Source organism: Salvelinus sp. IW2-2015, linkage group LG10, assembly GCF_002910315.2.
Source record: "Salvelinus sp. IW2-2015 linkage group LG10, ASM291031v2, whole genome shotgun sequence".
In the NCBI taxonomy this organism is placed as follows: Eukaryota; Metazoa; Chordata; class Actinopteri; order Salmoniformes; family Salmonidae; genus Salvelinus; species Salvelinus sp. IW2-2015.
Window position 1 is genome coordinate 6,680,078 of NC_036850.1, and position 27,156 is coordinate 6,707,233.

Sequence of the window (27,156 nt, forward strand, 5' to 3'; positions counted from 1 at the left end):
AAGATTGAACTCTTTGGCCTGAGTGCCAAGCGTCACATCTGGAGGAAACCTGGTGAAATCCCTACGGTGAAGCATAGTGGTGGCAGCCTCATGCTGTGGGGATGTTATTCAGCGACAGGGACTTGGGAGACTAGTCAGGATCGAGGGAAAGATGAACAGAGCAAAGTACAGCGAGATCATTGATGAAAACCTGCTCCAGAGCGCTCAGGACATCAGAAATTGGGCGAAGGTTCATTTTCCAACAGGACAACAACCCTCAGCACACAGCCAGGACAAGGCAGTTGTGGCTTCGGGACTAGTCTCTGAATGTCCTTGAGTGGCCGAGCCAGAGCCCGGACTTGAACCCAATCAAACATCTCTGGAGAGACCTGAAAATACCTGTGTAGCGACACTCCCCATCCAACCTGACAGAGCTTGAGAGGATCTGCAGAAAAGAATGGGAGAAACTCCCCAAGTACAGGTGTGCCAACCTTGTAGCGTCATACCCAAGAGGACTCTAGGCTGTAATCACTGCCAAAGTTGCTTCAACAAAGTATTGAGTAAAGGGTCTGAATATTTATGTAAATGTGATATATATACTGTATATATATTTATACATTTGAAAAAATTTCTAAAAATCTTGCTTTGTCATTATATGGTATTGTGTGTAGATTGATGAGGGGAAAAACAGTTCAATCAATTTTAGAATAAAGCTGTAACTTAACAAAATGTGGAAAAACGGAATACTTTCCAAATGCACTGTATTTAGGCTTGCCATAACAAAGGGGTTGAATAATTATTGACTCAAGACATTTCAGCTTTTCATTTTGTATTAATTTGTAAAAATTTCGAAAAACTAAATATTCCACTGACATTATGGGGTATTGTGTATAGGCCAGTGACAAAAACAATCTAAATCTAATCCATTTTAAATTCAGGCTGTAACATAACAAAATGTGGGAAAAGTCAAGGGGTGTGAATAATTTCTGAAGGCACTGTATATATTTTTTGATAGTGGAAATAATGTTGGACAAATTCAAAATATTTTACACAAGGTTTGTCTATATTGAAATTTGGTTACCATGATGACATATTCCTGTGGTTGAAATTTCACAATCAAAACAACAGTTTATGTTGACAACTTTTTTCAAATTCAATGTATATTCCACACAGTTTCCACATCACAATATGTTGACAAATTACATTGAACTACGTTGATTCAACCAGTTTGTGCCCAGTGTCGTCCACACAGGTGTCGTTCCTGAGTTAATTAAGCAATTAACATCCCACCATGCTTAGGGTCATGTATAAAACTGTTTTTATTAAGGCTACCATGGCTAGAAGAAGAGATCCCAGTGACTTTGAAAGAGGGGTATCAAAGGAGCATATGGGGTTTAAAGTGTGTGTGTGTGTGTGTGTGTGTGTGTGTGTGTGTGTGTGTGTGTGTGTGTGTGTGTGTGTGTGTGTGTGTGTGTGTGTGTGTGTGTGTGTGTGTGTGCGTGCGTGCGCGCGTCTATGTCACCAGACACAACACAACTGAACACTTATAGGAGATTCTGGACAGCGTTTTCCACCACCATCAACAAAACACCAACTGATGGAATTTTGTCGTGGAAGAACTTAAAAGGGAGCTGGCCATGGTGCTGAAAACTGGACGCCTGTTCTAAAACGACTTGTCTTGTGGAACTCCAGACATCATCCCGTTATCTTCCTTGGTTATTTAAAGTACCTGATATCGTGAAAATGTCACTGCACGTATTAACTAACGGTTTTCAAGGGATTGAACTAGCTTTTTCTTACATGGCTACATCGTCAAAAGCACTGAAATACATAGACTAAGCTACAAAGCAAAGAAATCAGACAGTTACCACTGATTGCAACAAACATCGAACACTTCACTGGACCACTAATTCACAACTTTTTTTTACGCCACGTCGAAGAAATGACCAAATATAAGCCAACATTTTAGATCATAATACACGAAAAGTACATATTAACTGGAGCCCTCTACACCTGTTTTCAGTGCTGCAAAGCGAAGATTGAGCGAAAAGGAATAACACTAGGCCTTTAGGTGATTGGTTAGACTTGCATGACATCATTAACAGTCCATTCTCTCGTTGCCTGTGAGCATGCAAACTTGGGGGGGGGGGGGAAACAGTCTCTCACAGATGAGGGCACATCTGCCGGAGTCCGAACTGCTTCATTCGAGAGAGACTTGCACAACTCAGCTCGGGGCGTTTCGGTCACCAGTCACTTGGAATTGTACTCTCCTTATCAAGGCTCTCTCTGGTACCTACCGAAAGACATTCTGACATGAAAAGGCATGATGTGATCCAATATGTGCCAATTATTATGATACCGCGCAAAATTAGGACATCGTCGTCTCTATCCGGGAAAAACTTATCAGAGTAAGATTGAGAGAGGGATTTTTGCCTGGTTGAGTACCATCTAAACATGCAACATGAATCCCACTAACAGCACTGGAGCTGGTGTGCTTGCGCCCTGGAACTTTAACAGTAAGTTGTAATATTTATAATACACTTTTCGCATTTGAAATACAACAAATGGGAAATATAGGCTATTAGAACGTGCGAAATCTAACTTCCCAGCAAACAATATTTAAACAATGTGTGCATTCTGAACAATCCACTTTTGCAAATGATGGCTGTTCAAATAACTTGTCCCCGAGTTATCATGAGCATTATTTTAGAATTCCAAAGGATAGGCTATTTACAGATGTATTAACATTGACGGAATCAACAACATTAATTTTTCTCAGAAATACCACTGTGTCACTCGTTATGATTTCCACCGTTTGATAGCACATCAAAGTGACCGAGAACAAGCGCGCAACAAGGTGCGCTTGATCAATTTGTATGGTTCGGCTGTGATATCTGAGTAGGCAGCCTCTGGGTTAGGCTATTATAGAAAAATGCTCAAATAAAAATAAATAAAAACATGTTTTTCAAACATGTTGTGGTCCTATCGACGTGACGTTATAGTAGGCTATATTAGGCAAAACGATTTTAAAAGATGGCTTGAGGTATAGAAACTGTAGCCTATATGTCCTTATCTAAAAAAATATATATATAATGTGTGCTAACTGTTGATCTTCATCTTACGTTCGTGGTGTTTGTATAACTATCAGTTAAAGTAGTTGTAGATTATGAAGTTCGAAATCTCAGACACCATTACTTTAAGGGTTGTTCTAATGAAAGAAGGGCGCGTGGGCGTTATGGGAACGCGCGCGTTAGGATGGCGCCACACTATTATTTCACAGTGCTCTTCAGATTATTTGATGAGTTAATTGGGTAGATATTTGACCCGCTGAAGTTTAGATAAATTATAGAGGTGTATGCTTCTAGTTCTGAGGAAGTTATTGTCAACATTCTTAATGCGTGACACTTGCTTCTCCATTTTGGTCTCTCTCTCTCTGCTTCCATTAAAATGTCTGACTCATTGCTGTTGTTGAATGAATGCGTTTCCCCCCCTCATTTTTGGGGGATGCTGAGGTTTCTAGATCAGAGCTGATCGTACAGGGAAATCCAGTTCAGCCAAAGCTCCCAATGCAAAAACTATGCTGATGTCAATTGACATCTAACAGATGCAATTTACATTCATCTGTAGTCTAAGATAAAGTTGAGATAAACATTATACAATTCACATTTGCATCACAGTGCAGATACCCAGTCCCCCATACTCACTGCACCTGCACTTGACACAAAGCCATTCCACAATTCATCCTACTCCCCTCCACTTCTTTGTCCCAGCTGCCGGGCTTCCCTGAGAGACCTGCTTTAAAGTGTTTTAAACTTCCTGATGGCGGCTTTTTGTGCAGGCAAATGCCTGAACCTCATTGAGATGCAAAGCTCTCCCTGCAGCCCCTCGGGAAATGAGCATCCCAACTGTCAGGATTTGTGTCCCCTCTACAATCATCAGTGGCAGCAGCACACACAGGCAGACACCCAGAGCTCATCAAATGTCTCAAGGCTGGGACAGTAGTAGTCCTGCTTATGACTTCCACAGAGGAGTGGAGTGTGGTTGGGTTTTTGGTGTGCTGGGTTCTAATCCTGTCCCTGTTTTGGTCCATGGCTGTTGGGCTTGGCTGCATTTGGCGTGGTGGACACTTTCAGCTGGTCTGATATTAACCGCATGGGACAGACTGTGGATGGGGGTCAGGAAAGCCATTGGCCTTCAACCCAGACACATCCATTAGGGAGCCATTTTGTTAATTGAGCGTGAGAGGCTGAGAGATCTGTGATGTTCTTTTGGCCATCCCCCTTGCCCCACCCCCTGATCAGGGTTATGCATTTTCTACCAGGGTTGGGCTCTTGAAACTTTGGAAATTAATAGCGTCTGAGAAGACTGCCTTCAATTCAAATTGAGCCCAACCCTGTTCTCTAGGAAAGAGTCAAAGCAAAGTCACCTACAGAATTTCAACCATTTAGAATAATGTGTGGAACCTATTTAGAATGTTTACTAGGGTGAAATTAGCTCAGCACAAAAGAAACTCCTTAAAGTATACACTATAGTCAGAGAGATAATGTAGTGTATACATTTGGGTCATATGCTACACCCAACCCTCATATTAACCCCATTACTCCCCTCCCTGCCTGCTTCATAACCTAGTTTTAGGACTGACGCTTCTGCAGCACTGCTGTGTGCCAACGCTGGGCACAGATGTTTCACACTGGCACAGACGGGCATAGACTGGGCTGGATGAGTTAGGCATCGCTCTACGCCCTGACCTGCGGGCTAAGGGACACATTTAATGCCCTCTTCAGATTCATGAGCTCCAGGAATTTAGTCAGCTCTGACTCATGGAGAGATGGATCATCTTCCCTAGGGTTTAGTTTTCATGAGACTGCCCGCGGGGCACATCACATAATTTCAACGTGGACAGCTGAGTAATATTTGGTTGAGACCTTGATTAATAAGATTACAACCTATATTCACCCACTCAAAAATATAGCCAAAAGTTAGTTGAATTTCCAATGTATTGTCACTGTGCTTTCAACCATCTAAAAGCACAACCAAATTCCAATGGAAAAACAATGTCAGATTTTTGGTTTAGTTGTCACCCAAATATCTATCACTGCGCTTTCAACCATTTAAAATCACATTTTCAAATCAAATCAAATGTATTTATATAGCCCTTCTTACATCAGCTGACATCTCAAAGTGCTGTACAGAAACCCAGCCTAAAACCCCAAACAGCAAGCAATGCAGGTGTAGAAGCACAGCAAAGTTCAAAATGGAATACAATATCAGATATTTTGTTGATTTAATGTGTTATCCCAGTGCTTCATATAATAGCTGAACCAAATGACCTGGCTTGCAGTTGAGATAGCTTTAAAAGTCCATGGTGCAAGTGATCAGTGCCGTTTGAGATTCTGCACAGATTATTACAGCAATTGTGAATATCGCCACCGACCTGCAACGTCCTACGCATGCTATCTTGAACATGCACGCTTTATATGATTACATAAGAAGACATAAGATACAGTAATCTCAAAATGTGGACATGGATGTGTTAGTCATTTTAAGTTTGAATGTTACATTAGTTTGTAAAATAGCCTTAACTACGGTATTACAATTTTTTGATAGTGGAAATAATGTTGAAGATCTGACATTGTTTTAAAGGTAGAAATTCAACATATTCTATGCAAGGTTTGTCCATGTTGAAATTTGGTTACCATGATGACATCTTCCTGTGGTTGAAATTTCACCCTCAAAACAACAGTTTGTTGATTACTTCTTTCAAATCCAATGTATTTTCCATGTAGATTCCATGTCACAATACGTTGACAAATTACGATGAAACAACCAGTTTGTGCAAAGTGGGTGTAGCCTCAAATAAATTCAACTATCAATTTATATGCTTTACTTCGACAGTCTCCCATTATCCACTGTAGCTTGGAGTTTCACGTTCAGTTTTTCTATGATATTAATATTGCGTTGTACTGTTCTTCAATCCAGACACTCAGGAAACACTATTCCACTCTCAACCATTTTGTGGGATCAATGATAATTCATGATATATCCTTCCCTCTGTTAGCCAGGGTTGTGGACCAAATGGGAACATGATATTGGCCATATTTTTCTCATCAACACTAAAACTGTGTTCGTTTGTACTCAGTGGCTGGTGCGTGTGCACAATGCACAAATGGTGGTGTAGTTGGTGGGTGGTGGGTGTGCACAATGCACAATACAATGATTCCATGCTGGAAAACATTGTCAAGTTAGGGAAGGGCAGAACTAATTGTCAGTGGTCAGTGTTGCTGTGTGTTATTATTGATTAACAATATTAAATACAGTAGATTCATTTGATTAACGTTGGGTTCCCTCTAGTACTGAGCGATTAACCAAAATGCTGTTTTTCCTGGTCATTAAACAGCTAATTGAACGACGTCTGTTCAATTACTTGAAATCCATTTAGTTGTTTTTTTTGTGATCTCAATGCGCTGTTTCACTAGAGAAAATGTATTAATTCACAAGAGAAGTTAAGTCAAGAACTATGTGGGACGCTGGGCTGACGGGAGTTGTAGTTTTCATTAGGCAAATATTCAACCTAGTTCAACACAGAAACATAGTAATTAACTACAATGACAATAATCCATTAAATCCGTTCTTCTCGGCTCGGACAATAGTGTTTGATTGATTGCTATAGAGTACCGCAGTATGAGTCATTATACCCATAAAACCTAGTGGTCAAACAAGGAAATGGTTCCAGTCGTTTTTCCACCATTGGGGATTTTAGAAAAATAAGGGCTGTTTTTTCGGGTAGGCCTGGCGTGACATTTTGATAACCGTGTAAATCTCTCTAGGAGAAGGTGACACCCCCCCCCCCCCCCCCCCCCCTTGAGCATCCCATTGGTTCCTGCATGTGGGTCATGATTATCTATGCAAGTAAAATGTAAGTTAAAAGATAAACGAAAGTTTTTCATTTAAGCTATTCCATCATTGTAGTATACATAATATGTGATGTTTTGGCTCAAAATGTATGTGTAATCTGATGAGTTGTTGGATAGTAGATGTAAGATATACCTGGATAGTAGATGTAAGATATACCAGCCACCCATGCACCACTCTATCAACGCTGTGAGGAAGGGATGTAATAAATAAACAGACACAAACAGCCTCACCGTAAAGTTAACAGAACTGCGGGAAAGCAGTGATCGGCAGGTGGGGGCGAAGGACACTGTCTACCAGTGTCCTAGCCCAGTGTCGCCCCCACCTCTCACCTGTGTACCGGAGTCCTAGTTAGCAAGCTAGCTAGTGCATAGTGTCCTTCGCCCCTACCTGCCAAGCACCTGCCCTCGCCGTAACATTAACAGAACTGCGGGAAAGCAGTGTTCGGCAGGCAAGGGCGAAGGACACTGTCTACCGGTGTCCTAGCTAGCTAGTGGTGTCACCCCGCCTCCCGCCTGTGTCTTCTTCTTCTGAGAGGTTTATCTGCTGTTGGTATCCAACGTTATGGTACATTACCGGCACCTATTGTAGACCGCATGAGAGAGGAATGTACACAACACAACAACAAGGTTCCAGAGGTAGCGCTACCCGATTAATAGTTGTAGTAATTGCTAATAAGCAGTCTTGAAAGTATGCTTTATGTTCTTTGAATAACTAGTCAAGTGACTTTGTGAGACAGCTCTGCAGCCTACTTAAACAGCTACTAGCTAGACAGCTAACTACTAGCCTAGTTAAATAGGATGACTCAAAGACTGTACCGTGCGGGGAGCACAGAGATAACTTTAGATGGTTGGCTGGCTGGCTGCTACTGCCTGAGCAGAGATGAGATTATGACTTTAAAGGAATGAAAAATAATTAAGTCAACTGAGTATATTGTATTATTGTATTATTTCATTTTCTATTGATGTCTAGCCAATGTGGACCTGACAGAGACAATGGAACATTTTGGCAATTGAATGTTCACTATTCACTATTCCTCTCAAACATAATTGTAATGTCATTATTTAATAATGCATTTACTGTTGGAAAAAAATCTAAAACTGTGATTATTTTGTAAATTGAACTGAACCAACCTCAAAAAGCACTAATGGCTCAGCACTAGTTCCCCACATGACACCGATTATTTCAAGTCAATGGGTAGCAATAACCACGCTATTCCATGGTATGTGATCATCTCTCTCTCCCTCTCTCATATATTTTATCTTTGATTTCAGAGCTACAGTAGCACAAAGTTCATGTCCATTGCTATTTCATAGGAGGGCCTCATTATTCATAATGCTGCTGTGCTCCAGCGGCAGCTTTAATTACATAAGGCTTAATTGAAGAAAGCATGGCTCCTACTGTTTACTTAAAAAAAAAAAAATAATAATAATTTTAATGTTTTATTTAACATTTATTTAACTAGGCAAGTTAGTTAAGAACAAATTCTTATTTACAATGACGGCCTACCCCGGCCAAATCCTAACCCGGATGACGCTGGGCCAATTGTGCACCGCCCTATGGGACTCCCAATCACGTCCGGTTGTGATACAGCCCAGGATCGAACCAGGGTCTGTAGTGACGCCTCTAGCACTGAGATGCAGTGCCACTCGGAAGCCCATTGTAGTGTCAGCAGTTGCCTATCAGCGTTGCACGATACCTGTTTGTAGCCACATCCTCTATTTATAGCATCCTCTCTCATCAAAGCCACAGTAGCTACTGACATTATAACTAAGATCAGATTTAATTAACGTATTGTTGTTGCAAGTTGCCACAGTGGCTGTGACAAAGACAAAATCCACACTGAAGTCGGAGGGAGAACAGCCAGTCAAGACCACAACTAAAATATGTATATGTTGACAGGAAACAGCCACTTTGTTATATAAATTAGTTCGATTAGAGTTAATCATCTCATATGCATGTATTTAATTTTAATTTTAATGATGTCTGTCAACATGACATATAGACACGACATACAGCCTTTTACCCCCCTCTTTCTCCCCATCTCTTTCTTTCTCTTTGTCTCTCTCTCTCTCTTCACTAAATCAGCCGTTAACCACACCATCGGAAGTTCCCCATCATTTTGAAATATACGTTTATTTGGTAATGAGAGTAACTATGTTTGACATTACATTCCCTTTAACAAGGCCAGTACATTCCTGACGGCCCAGCAGAGTAATGCCAGTGGCAGAGATGTTTCTCTGCAGGTAGTTACAAGGCCCAGCATGGAGGCCTGGATAATGAGGTTAAAGGGAATGAAAAGGTAGAACATGTACCATATCAAACAGCTTACAGCACATAAGAGGATCCCTACAGCACGCAGAGGGGAAGTTCACTGAGCCATGCRTCCTATATTTAGCATTATTATTAGACCCTCCCTAATGTCTAGAGCTCAGAGTGTGTTCCCATCATTGGCCGCATCCGCACTTAAAATGTATTATAATTCATCTCCGTCAAAATTTCTGATGCTCCTTGAATCTCTAATTTTCATTTTGATGACTGTTAGTAAGCTGAGTGAAGAGATTATAAATGTAGGTCCATTATCATTTCTACACGGTTTTGATTTGGTTTTAGTCATTTAAATGTCGATTGAGATCGTTTTGCCCCATTTAAAAAATAAAAAAAATATTTTATTTAATTGTTTAACTCAAACCACCAACGAAACGGTATCCTTTCCCGGGATTGAGAGGCTGTCCCTGTTGTGCAGTCTCAATAGTTCAGAAGACCAATGCAAGAGAACACGATTCCTGCACATACTGTTTGCTAGCATTACCTTAACCATCACTCCTGTGTTCCAATGGCACGTTGTGTTAGCTAATCCAAGTTTATCATTTTAAAAGGCTAATTGATCATTAGAAAACCCTTTTGAAATTATGTTAGCACAGCTGAAAACTGTTGTTCTGATTAAAGAAGCAATAAAACGGGCCTTCTTTAGACTGGTTGAGTACCTGGAGCGTCGGCATTTGTGGGTTCGATTACAGGCTCAAAATGGCCAGAAACAAATTACTTTCTTCTGAAACTCGTCATTAAATAGTACCCGCAAAACACCAGTCTCATCGTCAACAGTGAAGAGGCGACTCCGGAATGCTGGCCTTCTAGGCAGAGTTGCAAAGAAAAAGCCATATCTCAGACTGGCCAATAAAAAAAAAGATTAAGATGGGCAAAATAACACAGACACTGGACAGAGGAACTCTGCCTAGAAGGCCAGAATCTCGGAGTCGCCTCTTCACTGTTGACGTTGAGACTGGTGTTTTGCGGGTACTATTTAATGAAGCTGCCAGTTGAGGACTTGTGAGCCGTCTGTTTCTCAAAGTGAAGTTTATTTTCGTTGTTGATTTTCTGCATGCGATTGCCCTAATCCCTTAGTTTGGTCTTCATTTAGGCCTTAGTTTCGTCTGTGTGTTGAACCTTATGTTTATTAGTTAAAGAGATGATACTGCATACAAGGATTCATATTCTATTCTCAAATACTTCCTAAAAATGATAGTGTCTCAGAAGATGGAGTAATCTTATTTTGCTAAATCGTTACTATAGTCCTTGTTTGAACTCCTGATTAATGAATGAAAGTATTTGTCAGCAGCATCTGCTGTTTGTGGCATCCTGCTGTTCAGCTTTGGCAAGTTACGTAGAGAAATAACTCTCTGTGGCTCTGGAACTGTAACGGTCTGGATGACTAAGGTATAGGCCTATAGCGTTCTCTTGGGAAATACTTACCTATACTACATGGCCGAAGTTATGTGGACATGTGTTCAAATTAGTGGATTCGGCATTTCAGTCACACCCGTTGCTGACAGGTGTATAAAATCGTGCACACAGACATGCAATCTCCATGGAAAACATTGGCAGTAGAATGGCCCGTACTGAACAGCTCAGTGACATTCAACGTGGCACCATCATAGGATGCCACCTTTCCAACGAGTCAGTTCGTCAAATTTCTGCGCTGCTATAGCTGCCCCGGTCAACTCTTAAGTGCTGTTTTAGTGAAGTGGAAACGTCTAGGAGAAACAATGGCTCAGCCGCGAAGTGGTAGGCCACACAAGCTCACAGAACGGGACCGCCGAGTACTGAATTACTTGTTACTTTTATCTCTTATTCTTATTCATATTTTTTTTCTACTGAATTGTTGGTTAGGGGCTCGTAAGTAAGAATTTCACTGTAAGGTCTACACCTGTTGTATTCGGATCATGTGACAATTTGATTGGAAGTGCAAAGCATGTAAAAATCGTCTGTCCTCAGTTGCCAAGCTCACTACCGAGTTCCAAACTGCCTCTGGAAGCAACATCAGCACAAGAACTGTTCGTCGGGAGCTTTGTGAAATGGGTTTCCATGGCTGGGCAGCCGCACACAAGCCTAAGATCACCATGCGCAATGTCAAGCGTCGGCTGGAGTGTTGTAAAGCTCGCTACCATTGGACTCTGGAGCAGTGGAAACGCGTTCTCTTGAGTGATGACTCACGCTTCCCCATCTTGGCAGTCCGACGGACTAATCTGGGTTTGGCGGAGAATGTTACCTGCCCGAATGCATAGTGCTGAATGTAAAGTTTGGTGGAGGAGGAGTAATGGTCTAGGGCTGTTTTTCATGGTTTGGGCTAGGCCCCTTAGTACCAGTGAAGGGAAATCTTAACGCTACAGCTTACAATGACATGCTAGACGATTCTGTGCTTCTAACATTGTGGTAAAAGTTTGGGGAAGGCCCTTTCCTGTTTCAGCATGACAATGCCCCCGTGCACAAAGCAAGATCCATACAGAAATGGTTTGTCAAGATTGGTGTGGAAGAACTTGACTGGCCTGCACAGAGCCCTGAAATCAACCCCATCGAACACCTCTGGGATAAATTGGAACGCCGACTGCGAGACAGGCCTATTCGCCCAACATCAGTGCCCCACCTCACTAATGCTCCTGCAGCTGAATGGAAGCAAGTCCCTGCAGCAATGTTCCAACATCTTTTAGAAAACCTTCCCAGAAGAGTGGAGGATGTTATAGCAGCAAAGGGGGGACCAACTCCATATTAATGCCCATGATTTTGGAATGAGATGTTCGAAGAGCAGATGTCCACATACTTTTGGCCAATAGTGCAATAGTGAAATATATATTCTTGGTTAATACTAATTATTTTACAAATGATATTACTGATCAAGTTTATACTATCCCATTGACTACGTTGTTGATGCTTATTTTTTTACTTAAAAGCCATGTCACAGGCACAAACAACTCATCAAATATTTAATTCAATGATATATAATTGATCCTATGGTATATAGCATTAGACCTATGATAGCATTTCAGAATATATCACACTGTATGCTCATAGATATTGCATAATGCACAGTGCCTTATCCTCGAGGACCACGTCTTTACTACTTACGAGTTCATAAATCTATACCACCGTCTATACTTTAAGATGGAGTGACTAAGATGAGTACCCACTCCATGCAGCATTATGCTCACAGTCGCAAGTGACAAGGTATACGTTCTTAAAATAGGCCCGGCTCAGATTCAAGTCTGTTTGCTGGACTATATAGTGACCCGCTGTCGTTAAAGTAGAAATCTCCTTGACATTAGATAAACAGGAACTGGATCAAACTTACTTAGAAACTGATATAAAATCACTGAGATTAATGATCTGTCATGTATATGTAAACATTTCACTGTAAGGATTACCTACACCTGTTGTATTCGACGCATGTGACAAATGACATTTGATTTGTACCTGTATTTGATCAAATATTGCATTTTACCTGCAGTATCAAAGACCAACGATCAAAGTATCAAAGTATCAAAAAGCCTAATCACAGTATCTGGCACGTGGCGGCTGTGTTTTAGCAATTTTGGCATTAAGGGCTTTCAAGTGGAGTGCCTCTGCTTTTCTCCTGCTAGACATGAGGATATCACAGTCATGGCACAATGAATGACATTGCTAGAGCCAGGAACAGTGAACAAATCAAATCCAATCTATTTATATAGCCCTTCTTACACCAGCTGATATATCAAAGTGCTGTACAGAAACCCAGCCTAAAACCCCAAACAGCAAGCAATGCAGGTGTAGAAGCACGGTGGCTAGGAAAAACTCCCTAGAAAGGCCAAAACCTAGGAAGAAACCTAGAGAGGAACCAGGCTACATTACCAACCCCTACACTGTAAGAAAAATACATATCTACTCTGTATTTAACTATTTCTCTCTAATTGCATAATTCCTTGTAAGGGACTGAAATGCATGAAAGTTGTCTGTTTAATTATGGACACTCTCCTGGAACCCTTACATGCTTACACCGTTTTACACCCGAACAGTAGAACCTCGATCAGTGGGCTCAGTTATTCACATCTGATAAAAGCCAAGTCACTGTTCTTTAAAGCCAAGTTACTGTTCTCCTTAAGCTGGGTGGCTGTGAGGGATGTAGACTCTATTAGCTCCCCACTTAACAGAGGTACATTTTTACATCATTCAAATCAGTTAACTAAACACATTCCTTTATTTGAGGAATTCCATTCCTTCACATTTCCAGAGCTTAAAGCCTGGTAAAAACACAAACCTCACACAAGTGTGTTCAGCCAAGATACAAGCGTTGGGGAAGCTACTCTAAAATAGTTTATTAGGTACACCCATCTAGTTCCAGGTCGGACCCCCCCTTTTCCTCCAGAACAGCCTGACTTCTTCGGGGAGTGAATTCTACAAGGTGTGGCGTTCTAACGTTGCTCAATTGGTATCAATGGACCTATGTGTGCCAGGAAAACCTTCCCCACACTATTACACCACCAGCCTGTACCATTGACACCAGGCAGGATGGGGCCATGGACTCATGCTGCTTACACCAAATCCTGACTCATCAGCATGACTCAACAGGAACCGGGATTCGTCAGGGCAGTCAATGTTTTTCCACTCCTCAATTGTCCAGTGTTGATGATCACGTGCCCACTAGAGCCGCTTCTTCATGTTTTTAGCTGATAGGAGTGGAACCCGGTGTGGTCATCTGCTGCAATAGCCAATCTGTGACAAGGACCGAGTTGTTTTTGCCCACAGGACTGCCGCTGAGTGGATGTTTTTCGTTTGTTGCACCGTTGTCTTTAAACCCTAGACACTGTTGTGCGAAAAAAGCCCAGGAGGCTGGCTGTTTCTGAGATACTGTAACTGGCGCACCTGGCACTGACGATTATACCATGCTCAAAGTCGCTTAAGTCATTTGTTTTGCCCATTCTAACATTTAATCGAACAGTAACTGAATGCCTCGATGCCCGTCTGCCTGCTTTATATAGCAAGCCATGACCACGTGTATCACTGTCTGTAGGAGCGAACCATTTTCATGAATGGTGGTGTACCTAATAAACTGGCCACTGTGTGTACTTTACCAAGCTACTAATTACTCCACACTAGAAAACATTAAGCTATACGAAAGCTACCCTTAAGAAAAATATAATTTACTTGACTAAAGTTACTTTAAAGTTACTTCATATCATCCAAACTACTTCATGAAAAATCATCATATCTAAATCTGAAATGTCATGGACTACAAATTGCAAGAACAGATCCCTCTGGAGTCAAATGTTAACATGTGTAATTTAAACACAAAAACGATGTTTCAAGTGAGAACTACGCAGGTCTGGTGCCGAAAAATAAAGGAAATTCTTTATTTTATTTTCATTATCAAAAATGTAGTGTGTAGTTCCAGTAGTTAGCTACTGAATTAGCTACTTTGCATGGCAAAAACGTAATTAACTACTGGAGCCAAGCTACTGCATATTGTAGTTAAATTACTAGTTGAGCTACAGTAGATGTAGTTCACTACTCCTGAACACTGCAAGATACTGAAACTAAGAGCAATTTTAAAGTAAGCAGCCAGCATCTCTGTCTGGCTGGAATCAAAAAGAATGGGTTATTCAGTCACCGCCCCACAAGTGCGTAATATTGATTTTAGACTGGTTTGATCTCCTCTGAGTTATTTTTAACTTCAAAGTTGGCTGAACAGTGAAAAAGAACAAACCTATGATATGACCGTAGGTGGTTTCATTTGATTCCTGCCTCTCAGTTATGGAGAACTTAACAGGTTATGGACCGAATCCCCTCGTTCTCTGTTCCACCTTCTGGAGGTCAGAGCAGTATACAACAACAGAAGACAGCGGGCATTAAAAGCAGCATGTCACATCCTATATTCTGACTGAAAGACCGGGGCCATGTCTTTGATCATTATTGATAAGATCTCCTGTATCCCCTAGCAAAACACCGCTTTGCCATTAGAGGGCAGCCTTTCAATGATATCACACAATCACACCATCAAGCTCTACTAAAGACATACTGACATACACACGTTGCAGAAACACATCATTGTAATATGGATTATGGCAAGTTGTTAGCTAGTGTTTTGTCTGATTTGATCTCCTTATTGAATGGGATTTGTTTGTTGTTCTAATGCCCTGCCTTGCATTTCTACTGTTGTTGTTTTTGGTATTATTTGATCATGTTGTATACAGTTGGGAAGTCCAAACTACGACACTACAAACAGAATACGTAACGATACTGCTTTAGTAGTGCCTAGCCCCAGACAGAGCAGAGACAGACTCAGCTACACTTTCAACAGTATCGCCTCCTCAAGCTAGTATTGTATAGCGGAAGTGTCTTGTGCTGGGACTTACCCCTGTAACTTTTCTGTTTGCATTACAAAGCTTTACAGTTGGCTGACAACTAAACATTTCCAGCTGAGTATCAGGGTGGTTTGCCGACGATGATGAAACTTAGGGAGATGCCTTTTATATTCACAGTACCTCAATATTTAATGTGGATGATCCATTGCTGACACAGATAGTTATCCATGATAATTTGAGCTCAGAGTCACATTTTCTTACACATCAATGTCACACCGCAGGCTCGGCTTCTGTCTTTCCATCTGTTGTTATTCATTAGTATGCGAGGGGAAAATACCTTAAAATACATCTAACTCAACTGTTTTAGAGAGGCTTAAATAATGAACCTTTGGGTCAATCTGGATGACCTGAAAGAGATGTTGATATTTAGTGCTGTGTTTGATTTAATTCTCTGTGATGTCTTAATTGAATGAACAGACAGCTGCACAGAGCATGCTGTAGAATACATCACTAAGGAGCAATACAATGTGAAACTCTCTTCACCCAAGGCAATTCACCAGGAATGCTGTCCAGACCCATGTTCATGTCATAAACCTTTTGTCTGCTAATTTCTTCATGTGAGCTAGGCAGAGGTGGGACCAAGTCATTGTTTTACAAGTCACAAGTAAGTCTCAAGTCTTAGCACTCGAGTCCCAAGTCAAGACAGGCAAGTCCGAGTCAAGTCTCAAGTCAAGACTGACAAGTTTCAAGTCAAGACTCAAGTCCTAAACAAGTCATAATATGGTCTTCAACAAATGTAATACCATTTCATATTTTTAACAAGAGTACTAGTTAGTATATTACATTTACGCAAATCATGAATGTTTAAAAATATATATTTATTACTTTCCAAATAAACTTTATATTTCCATGGAAATACATCAAATGCATATATGATAAACAGAGAGTAGCAGCAGCATAAAAAGAGGGGTTGGGGTGGGGCACACAATGCAAATAGTCCGGGTAGCCATTTGATTACCAGTTCAGGAGTATTATGGCTTGGGGGTAAAAACTGTTGAGAAGTATTTTTGTCCTAGACTTGGCACTCCGGTACCGCTTGCCATGCGGTAGTAGAGAAAACAGTCTATGAGTGGGGTGGCTGGGGTCTTTGACAATTTTTAGGGCCTTCCTCTGACACCGCCTGGTGTAGAGGTCCTGGATGGCAGGCAGCTTAGCCCTAGTGATGTACTGGGCCGTACGCACTACCCTCTGTAGTGCCTTGCGGTCAGAGGCCGAGCAATTGCCGTACCAGGCAGTGGTGCAACCAGTCAGGATGCTCTCGATGTTGCAGCTGTAGAACCTTTAGAGGATCTCAGGACCCATGCCAAATCTTTTTCGTTTCCTGAGGGGGAATAGGCTTTGTCGTGCCCTCTTCACGACTGTCTTAGTGTATTTGGACCATTCTAGTTTGTTGTTGATGTGGACACCAAGGAACTTGAAGCTCTCAACCTGCTCCACTACAGCCCCGTCAATGAGAATGGGGGTGTGCTCGGTCCTTCTTTTCCTGTAGTCCACAATCATCTCCTTAGTCTGGGTTACGTTGAGGGATAGGTTGTTATTCTGGCACCACCCGGCCAGGTCTCTGACTTCCTCCCTATAGGCTGTCTCGTCGTTGTCGGTGATCAGGCCTACCACTGTTGTGTCGTCTGCAAAATTAATGATGGTGTTGGAGTCGTGCCTGGCCATGCAGTCGTGGGTGAACAGGGAGTACAGGAGGGGGCTGAGCACGCACCCCTGGGGAGCTCCAGTGTGGAGGATCAGCGTGGCTGATGTTTTGCTACCTACCCTCACCACCTGGGGGCGGCTCGTCAGGAAGTTCAGGATCCAGTTGCAGAGGGAGGTGTTTAGTCCCAGGATCCTTAGCTTAGTGATGAGCTTTGAGGGTACTATGGGTGTTGAACGCTGAGCTGTAGTCAATGAATAGCATTCTCACATAGGTGTTCCTTTTGTCCAGGTGGGAAAGGGCAGTGTGGAGTGCAATATAGATTGCATCATCTGTGGATCTGTTTGGGCGGTGTGCAAATTGGAGTGGGTCTAGGGTTTCTGGGATAATGGTGTTGATGTGAGTCATTACCAAACTTTCAAAGCACTGGCTAAGGACGTGCGTGCTACGGGTCTGTAGTCATTTAGGCAGGTTGCCTTTGTGTTCTTGGGCACAGGGACTATGGTGGTCAGCTTGAAATATGTTGGTATTACAGACTCAATCAGGGACATGTGGAAAATGTCAGTGAAGACACCTGCCAGTTGGTCAGCACATGCCCGGAGCACACGTCCTGGTAATCCATCTGGCCCCGCAACCTTGTGTATGTTGACCTGTTTAAAGGTCTTACTCACGTCGGCTACGGAGAGAATGATCACACAGTCTTCCGGAACAGCTGATGCTCTCATGCATGCCCCAGTGTTGCTTGCCTCAAGCGAGCATAGAAGTGATTTAGCTCGTCTGGTAGGCTCGTGTCACTGGGCAGCTCACGGCTGTGCTTCCCTTTTTAGTCTTTAATAGTTTTCAAGCCCTGCCACATAAGACGAGCATCGGAGCCGGTGGAGTATGATTCAATCTTAGCCCTGTATTGACGCTTTGCCTGTTTGATGGTTCATCACAGGGCATAGCAGGATTTTTTGAAAGCTTCCGGGTTAGAGTCCCTCACCTTGAAAGCGGCAGCTCTACCCTTTAGCTCAGTGCAGATGTTGCCTGTAATCCATTGCTTCTGGTTGGGGTATGTACGTACAGTCACTGTGGGGACGACGTCCTCGATGCACTAATTGATAAAGCCAGTGACTGATGTGGTGTACTCCTCAATGCCATCGGAAGAATCCCGGAACATGTTCCAGTCTGTGATAGCAAAACAGTCCTGTAGTTTAGCATCTGCTTCATCTGACCACTTTTTTATAGACCGAGTCACTAGTGCTTCCTGCTTTAATTTTTGCTTGTAAGCAGGAATCAGGAGGATAGAGTTGTGGTCAGATTTACCAAATGGAGGGTGAGGGAGAGCTTTGTATGCATCTCTGTGTGTGGAGTACAGGTGATCGAGAATTTTTTTCCCTCTGGTTGCACATTTAACATGTTGATAGAAATTTGGTAGAACTGATTTCAGTTTCCCTGCATTAAAGTCTGGGGCCACTAGGAGCGCCGCCTCTGGATGAGTGGTTTTCTGTTTGCTTATTTCCTTATACATCTGACTGATTGCGGTCTTAGTGCCAGCATCTGTCTGTGGTGGTAAATCAACAGCCACGAAAAGTATAGCTGAAAACTCTCTAGGCAATTAGTGTGGCCTGCAATTTATCACAATATACTCTACTTCAGGCGAGCAAAAGAGACTAGAGACTTCCTTAGATTTCATGCACCAGCTGTTGTTTACAAATATGCACAGACTGCCCCTCCTCGTCTTACCGGAGTGTGCTGTTCTATCTTGCCGGTGCAACGTATATCCCGCTAGCTGAATATCCATGTTCTCATTCAGCCACGATTCCATGAAACATAGGATATTACAGTTTTTGATGTCCCGTTGGTAGGATATTCGTGATCGTACCTCATATAATTTATTGTCCAATGATTGCATGTTGGCGAGTAGTATTGACTGTAACGGCAGCTTTCACACTCGCCTTCTCCTGGTCCTGACAAGGCATCCGGCTCTTTGTCCTCTGTACCTGCGTCGCTTCCTCTTGCAAATAACAGGGATGTCGGCCCTGTGGGGTGTTTGGAGAATGTCCTCTGCGTCCTCCTTGTTGTAGAAAGAATCTTTGTCTAATCCGAGGTGAGTGATCGCTGTCCTGATATCCAGAAGCTCTTTTTTGCCGTAAGATACGGTTGCAGAAATATTATGTACGCTATTTTACATGGGTAGCCATGAGAAAGACCCCCCCCCCCCCCCCCCCCCCATAGCGATCGACTATCGAGGATCGCAATCGGGCGCTGTAGGCTTGTACACAATCGCCCAACGTTACAAACACACACCCTCTCTGTGTATGGTTACAGTAGGCTAACGTATGTCAATGGTTTTAGGAACAGCAGTAACATCAGGCAGGATTTAGGCTACCAACTGCCTAGCCAGTTGTAGCTCAAACACTGACTGACTGTGTGCAGGCTCATTGATTTAACATTACGTTAGCCTGCATGCTATACTAGCAAAATTATAAATTATATAGCTGTCGGCTATATTAGCCACAACTTACCGTTCTTTGTGCAGCTTCAAATGTCGAACAAAGTTGGAAGTTGTTGCGCCTCCGTCTGTAATTTTCTTCCCGCATGTTTTGTAAGTTACAATGCTTTTATTTGTTGATACAGTGTAGTCTTTATATCCGAAAATAATAATTTTAGGTATCATCTTTCCAAGGGCTCCATCTGAATTCCCCCGCCGATGTTCCTCTGCACTGCCACGCGCAACTTTTTCTCAGCTGCCACAATTTGATTGGCTGCTGTCCGATTCAAACTGTAATCCGTTAAATGAAGAGTTGATGCACTGCACACCTTTTTTAATAGCATCATTTTTTATATTTCGGCTTGGGAAGGGTATCAAGTCAGTTCGAGTCAAAAGGCTCAAGTCCAAGTTAAGTCACGAGTCATTGGTGTTAAAGTTAAAGTCGAGTTGCAAGTCACCATATTTGTGACTCGAGTCTGACTCGAGCCCAAGTCATGTGACTCGAGTCCACACCTCTGGAGCTAGGTAAACTGAAGTATCTGTAAAATAACTCAGGCATGCATATTCACTAGCTCACGATATCGAATTTTGAATGCAAATACTAATTTGCATATGCACATAACCATAAAACCAGAACACATAACCAAGGATGAACACCCAACCAGGCTATTTTTCGTTTGGAAGTAAAAACATATACTATTATGTGCTTTATGTCTTCAGACTTTCATACCGTGTATCACATTTCAAAGAACGAAATGTCTTGGCGAAGAGCATTTCACAGAGGGCAAGATGTTACGTAACAGTGGACATGTTGGGAGGTTTGTGCTAATGTAGTGGTCTTTATATGTACCACAGGAGAACCAAGAAATGAAGAGCGACACCACGGCTGGCTTTTTGGCTTTTATGTCGATCTGCAATAGTATTGTGAAACGACAGGACAGGAACACATCAGCCTCCAATGCACCATCTGACAAGTTGTTCTTTCTCTCTCAGTGTTTTTTCGGACTCACACAATCACACTCATACATAAAGCCATAATGTATAGTATAAAATAATAACCAGTCCTTAATACAAAGAGTGTATCATCTTAATTCTTAGACAATAGAACCATACCTGCAATAGTATTGTGAAAAGACAGGACAGGAACACATCAGTCTCCAATGCACCATCTGACAAGTTGTTCTATACAAGAGCATGAAGAAAGGTAAAACACATATCCTGTCTCACATCCCACAACACACATCCATTTCAGTGTTGACAGTATTAAAATACAACAACTCGTGTATAAAAACACTGTAATACAAACAAGCTACAACGTGGAATCGCCTTTATCCCATTCAGACCTTAGAGGGCTAAAACTACATCTCCCATAATGCAACGCTAGCATCAGTCGGCAGCTCAGCTAACCGTTTGCATCACAGAAAGCTAGAACAGCAATTCTTTTTAGCACTCTGTAAACTATATTAATAACAGTAAAACTCTGAAAGTGACATGTTTCAATAGTCTCACACTCCCTTATAACAATATCTACTACATTAACCTTGGGATGTTTTAATTATTTCACGTCATTGGACTTCTACAAAGGAGTAATCTGCAACACATACCTTTCTCTCTCAGTGTTTTCTCAGACTGAGGAGATCGGGAGCTACAGGTAGTACCAGAGTGTTAGTAGGGGACATAAGCACTCAAATTAAATAAAATACATTTAATGAAACAAAACCCAAAGATGTTAACATCATTCAGCTACTGTAGCTGCCTACCTAACATCAACAGGCAGCACCAGTAGCGCAACAATTAAAAATAGACACCAAAAGTAAAGTTCCTGGCGATCATAGCGATCTGACTCCCCCCTTCTGTCCGAACTTGGAATATTCCTGTTCGCGGCCTTGGGCCACTGACCTTTAAGCTGGTTGTTCTGTTCTGCATTGTCTACTATTCTAATAACTTGAAGTTTGATAACCTTTTTAACTCTCCTTCACTAAGCATCGAGAATTAACATATTGTTATTATTGTGCTTCCTTTTCAGGCTCCTTGAGCAACATTTCCAGTGATGTCTTGTCAGCCAACCTCAGCTGTAATGATTCTGGCACCAATGAGACCTGTGTGGTGGGGGAGGAGGAGGTGGGAAGCCCCTACAAAGCCGTGGAGATGGTCTTCATCGCCCTGGTTACAGGCTCCCTTAGCTTTGTCACTGTCACAGGCAACATCCTGGTGATGCTCTCCATTAAAGTAAATCGGCACCTCCAGACGGTCAACAACTACTTCCTGTTTAGCCTGGCGTGTGCAGACCTTATCATTGGTGCGTTCTCCATGAACCTCTACACTGTCTACATCATCGTGGGCTATTGGCCCTTGGGACCTGTAGCGTGTGACTTGTGGCTGGCCCTGGATTACGTGGTGAGCAATGCTTCTGTCATGAACCTTCTTATTATTAGCTTTGACCGCTACTTCTGTGTCACCAAGCCCCTGAGCTATCCAGCCAGAAGGACCACCAAAATGGCTGGGCTGATGATTGCAGGTGCCTGGATTCTCTCCTTCATTCTTTGGGCCCCTGCTATCCTGTTTTGGCAGTTTATTGTTGGAGAACGCACGGTTCCACCAGGAGAGTGCTACATCCAGTTTCTCTCCAACCCTGCCGTCACTTTCGGCACAGCCATCGCTGCCTTCTACCTGCCTGTGGTCATCATGATGGTGCTCTACATCCACATCTCTCTGGCCAGCCGCAGCCGGGTGTCCAAGCAGAAKCCTGAGGCTGAGAAAAAGAMGAAGGGCCTCAAGATACCTAACCCACTCAAGAGCCACATCCTTAGCAGACAGAATAACAACAACCAGTCCCCCAAGCCCAGTCTGGAGTCCTGCAACACTGGTGAAGCTGTGAAGAATGGCAAGATTGATGAGTCTGTTGTTTCCACCAAGGCTGACGCTAGTGTCAATCCAGAAGAGAAGGAGAGTTCCAATGGCTCCAGCACAGCCAGCATTGCCCCCAAAAATGCCAAGGAGAGGGCCAACAGTGAAGCCATTTCCGAGGGGGGCCTTGGCATTGCTCCTGCACCTGCTCCTGCACCTGAACCTGCACCTGCAGCGGCAACCGTTAAACTCAACCCTGCCTCTAAATGGTCCAAGATCAAGATTGTAACCAAGCAGGCTGGTGACGAGTGCATTACTGCCATCGAGATTCAGCCACCCATCCAGGGGGGCGAGACCCGCTCTATCCCAGTCAACCGCCCCCGGAAGGTGGCGCGCAAGTTTGCCAGTATTGCCCGCAGCCAGGTGAAGAGGAAGCGCCAAATGGCAGCCAGGGAGAAAAAGGTGACCAAAACCATCTTCGCCATCCTGCTTGCCTTCATCCTCACATGGACCCCGTACAATGTCATGGTGCTCATCAGCACCTTCTGCCACTCCTGTGTCCCGGACACTGTGTGGGCCATCGGCTACTGGCTGTGCTACGTCAACAGCACCATCAACCCAGCCTGCTACGCCCTCTGCAACGCCACCTTCAAGAAGACCTTTAAGAATCTCCTCATGTGCCAGTATAAGAATATTGGAACAAGATGAGCTGGAGCATACATACGGTAGTAGGGCTGGTGAGGGGTAATATTACTAAGACATCTGGAGGGCTGAGTGGTTACAGAGAAGGGGAGGAGGGAGCCTCCACAGGGAGCCTCCACAGTCATGTTTATGAACTTATGTCACACTCAACGCTCCTCTGAGATGTCTTAGCCACAGAAGATAGTAACATCTTAGCTACGTCCAAATGATACAGTATGAATATGATGGCCAATGTGAGGATGGGGCAAATGAAGAATCTGAGATCAGCCAAAGTTATGGAGTCCAAACATGTCTATGTTGTTTTCTTTTCCCCCCTGGACCCTTATTGTGATGACCAACAAGGACTAATTCGTATCCACTGAAACGTGGTAACAATCTTCAAAAAGCCCAGCTGAACGTCTGTAGACTAAGGCCAGGCCAAGACTTCAGTCATCCCTCTCCAAGATACCACCACCAAAATCAGAGACAGTGAGGGCAGTGTTATATAATGTCTGGGTGTACGGCAAAAGACACATTAAAAAGCAGCTTGGAAATCTTCCTTCATACAACAGTATAAAAGGAAACAAGCATGAAATGTCTAATTAAACTATCCATTTCCTCCTTTCCCTCCTCCTTGAGAAATTAGAATTTATTAACTCCTCACGGAAATGGAGGCACTCCCTCACATCAGTGAATCATTATCATAATGTGCTATGGAGAGCAATGTGGTCATAACATGATATGGAGAACAAAGATGATATGGATCCTTTGTTGTCGCAGACCGTCTAACCTCAAGGCTAGTTGCACGTACGTCGACATACTGCTGGTGACTTGGAATAAGTTGTTACCCCTGAAAGTACAGTATGCATATCCATTCACCTCCCACTGACCAAGAAAATATTGATGTATATGTTTTGCTCAAAATTGATCTTCAAAAGTGACAAACTGTTGAAGGCAGTACAAGGCCAATGCATAAGTTAACAACCAGTGTTTGGCTCCAAACAATTAATGTATCGTGTTGTTACGTTATAAGGAGAAACACCCACCGGCAACGATAAAGCTTTAATTCATTGCCAGCTTCACAATTATGGAAGTGTTGTGTTTTTAAATTTGGCCTTCACTGCGAATGGAACTGCCGGTACAAAATACAAACACTTGTTTATAGGGGATACTTATCTCGAGAGTATTAAACATATGTTATATGTTATCTCCTGCCTAATTATGAATGTGTAAATAGAAGGCCATTGTATGCTCAAAAAAGTGCAGTTTCTCTCATGCATTTCATATCTGAATGTTGGTACCTCTCTTGTATTATGTTTGTGATTTACACATTTTACAAATTGAATATAAACTAAATATATATATATAAATATATATATATAACTGTATGTATATGCAAGAGATATTAAGAGAGTGTATTTCTAAATTGATTTAAAGTCAGGAATTTTGGGGAAAAATGTAACCAGTTGTTTTTTGGTGACTAAGTCCCTTATACTTGTAAATGTGCCACTATTCTCCATGTTGGATTACAATGTGTGAAGTCCAGCTTGTACCTCCCCAGCCTATATCCATATTCATGAGGTCACACCAATGATTAGGTGGGCAATATTACTAGCTTATCTAACTGGTTCAATGCATTTTCAAAGAAGGACCTTCTAACAAAGAACTACATGCATAAAAGTAGGAATTAGTGGGTAAATAACTGATGTTGTTTGGGCATGACCTGGTAATGTCAAATGACCAGCTACGGATGTGCATCCATATAAAAGTGATTTTGAAATGATCATGGGGTGATTACTGTGGTGGTAAAGCTTGATGAATAATCCTACTTTAATTCATGAATATCACATTGGCATGACAGGCTGGGTGCGACCCCCCCAAAAAGGGTGAAAGGGAGAGTGTAAAACATGACCACAGTTTCCTGTAGTATGTCCCCTCCCCTAAAACAACTATCCAGTGACAGTGTACAGAGGATTGTATCTTTTTCTAATGCTTAATAAAGATCTTGTACCATTGGAATAGTATTTTAAATGATTTGACATGTACAGTGTGCTTTCTGATTTAATATACAGTATTAATGGAATATATTTTGCATGCCACGAGTATTACCAGTCAGACTATGGAATATAGAGTTAACATTGACAGGTAGTGATATCTGTTTGAGACAATGGGAGGAGAGCTGGGGCCGGTGACCGAGCAGTGACACTGTTACGCCCGCCGTTTGAATGAGGAGACCAAGGCGCAGCGTGGTAGGCGAACATCTTACTTTTATTAAAATGAACACCGAAAAACAACAAAATACAAAACTAACGTAGAGTTCTGCAGGCTACACAGCAACTATACAAAATCAAGATCCCACAAACTAAGGTGGGAAAAGACTGCCTAAGTATGATCCCCAGTCAGAGACAACGATAGACAGCTGCCTCTGATTGGGAACCATACCAGGCCAAACAAAGAAATAGGAAAACTAGATTGCCCACCCTAGTCACACCCTGACCTAACCAAAATAGAGAATTAAAAGGATCTCTAAGGTCAGGGCGTGACAGACACAGTATGAGCTCATGGCTGTGCTGAGAGCCCAGGGGAGCACCGGATCCAGCAGGAGACCCTCAGAGTCAAAACACAGCAGCACAAATTATGGCACCATGACTTCAGGTCATACACTCAGCAAGGCCCTGTGAGCTTTATAACAAATCTACTGGTTTGCCCTGTTTTAAAGGTAATTTGGTTTACTCATTCAACCATGCCTCTTTCTCGCAATAATGATGAGACATCGCCTGACATTTGACATCATTATCAACTAGTGCCATACATTTTTTTACTTGATCTTACAGGTCAACAGTAACATAGTAGTGAACATGACAGGTCCTGAAATCGTTTTCTTATTAAAGGGTGCTGAACATATTGATTTAGCCCCGGTTTCAATCGTCCTCATTAGGAAATTAAACTGAGAATGAGATTTGGCGTGCTTTGATGTTGTCACGGACGATGCTGGAAGAAGACCAAGGTGCAGCGTGGTGAGCGTAAATKTTCCTTTTATTTTAGAAATGTCGCCAACAAAACAACAAACGAAAGATATAACCGTGAAGCTTACAGGGCATTAGTGCCACAAACAAAGTTAACTACCCACAACCAAAGGAGGGAAAAAGGGCTACCTAAGTATGGTTCCCAATCAGAGACAACAATAGACAGCTGTCCCTGATAGAGAACCATACCCGGCCAAAACATAGAAACACAAAATCATAGAAAACAAAACATAGAATGCCCACCCCAAATCACACCCTGACCAAACCAAATAGAGACATAAAAAGGCTCTCTAAGGTCAGGGTGTGACAGATGTGGGTGTCTCTTATGTGTGTTTGCAGGTGGGAGGCGTTTGTACATTCACTCTGCCAAAACCGTACACAGTTACAGTCACTCACCCGTCTAGATAACATGAAACAGTCTGACCAGGTCTTGTATCTGGAAGTAGCCTTGGCTAGCTAGTAAGCTAGCCAAATTCTTTCGCCCATCAGCTTCAGCCAGACGGTGTGTGACTGTTACAAAGTTGGTTTGACTTTAGTCTATCTGTGGGGCTAGTTCGGGACCATCAATATATTACACAATGTAAATGGGAAAATATTTAAACGTTGCACACCTCTTAGTTCTCATTAAATGCTTTCAATATTTGTATATGCATTTCTACAATTTATAGTTGGTTTGAGGTTTTCATTGTCATTGATATTTGGAGCTATTGACATTTAAAAATATTGTCCCATGTATGTACATTGTGTAATTTACTGATGGTCCCTAACTAGCCCCATAGGGATATCCAAATTCAAACCAAATGTACAATGGCCAGTGTGCTGGGCACTACTCGGGTGCTGCCAGCTGTGGGCAGGAAAGAAATATTGTTAGGTACCCTTCACGCCGTGACATAAACTTTTTTCCTAATAATCTCGCACATCTGT

At 42.4% G+C, this 27,156-nt stretch overlaps 1 protein-coding gene across 1 annotated transcript; it reads left to right on the forward strand.

Moving 5' to 3' along the window:
* The first annotated feature begins 2,146 nt into the window (after positions 1 to 2,146).
* On the forward strand, positions 2,147 to 25,221 carry LOC111969217 (muscarinic acetylcholine receptor M4-like). Its single transcript, XM_023995219.2, has 2 exons — positions 2,147 to 2,495; positions 21,705 to 25,221. Exons 1-2 carry the CDS (start codon positions 2,441 to 2,443, stop codon positions 23,231 to 23,233), a joined length of 1,584 nt encoding a protein of 527 aa, XP_023850987.1. The 5' UTR covers positions 2,147 to 2,440; the 3' UTR covers positions 23,234 to 25,221.
* Positions 25,222 to 27,156: the final 1,935 nt, after the last annotated feature.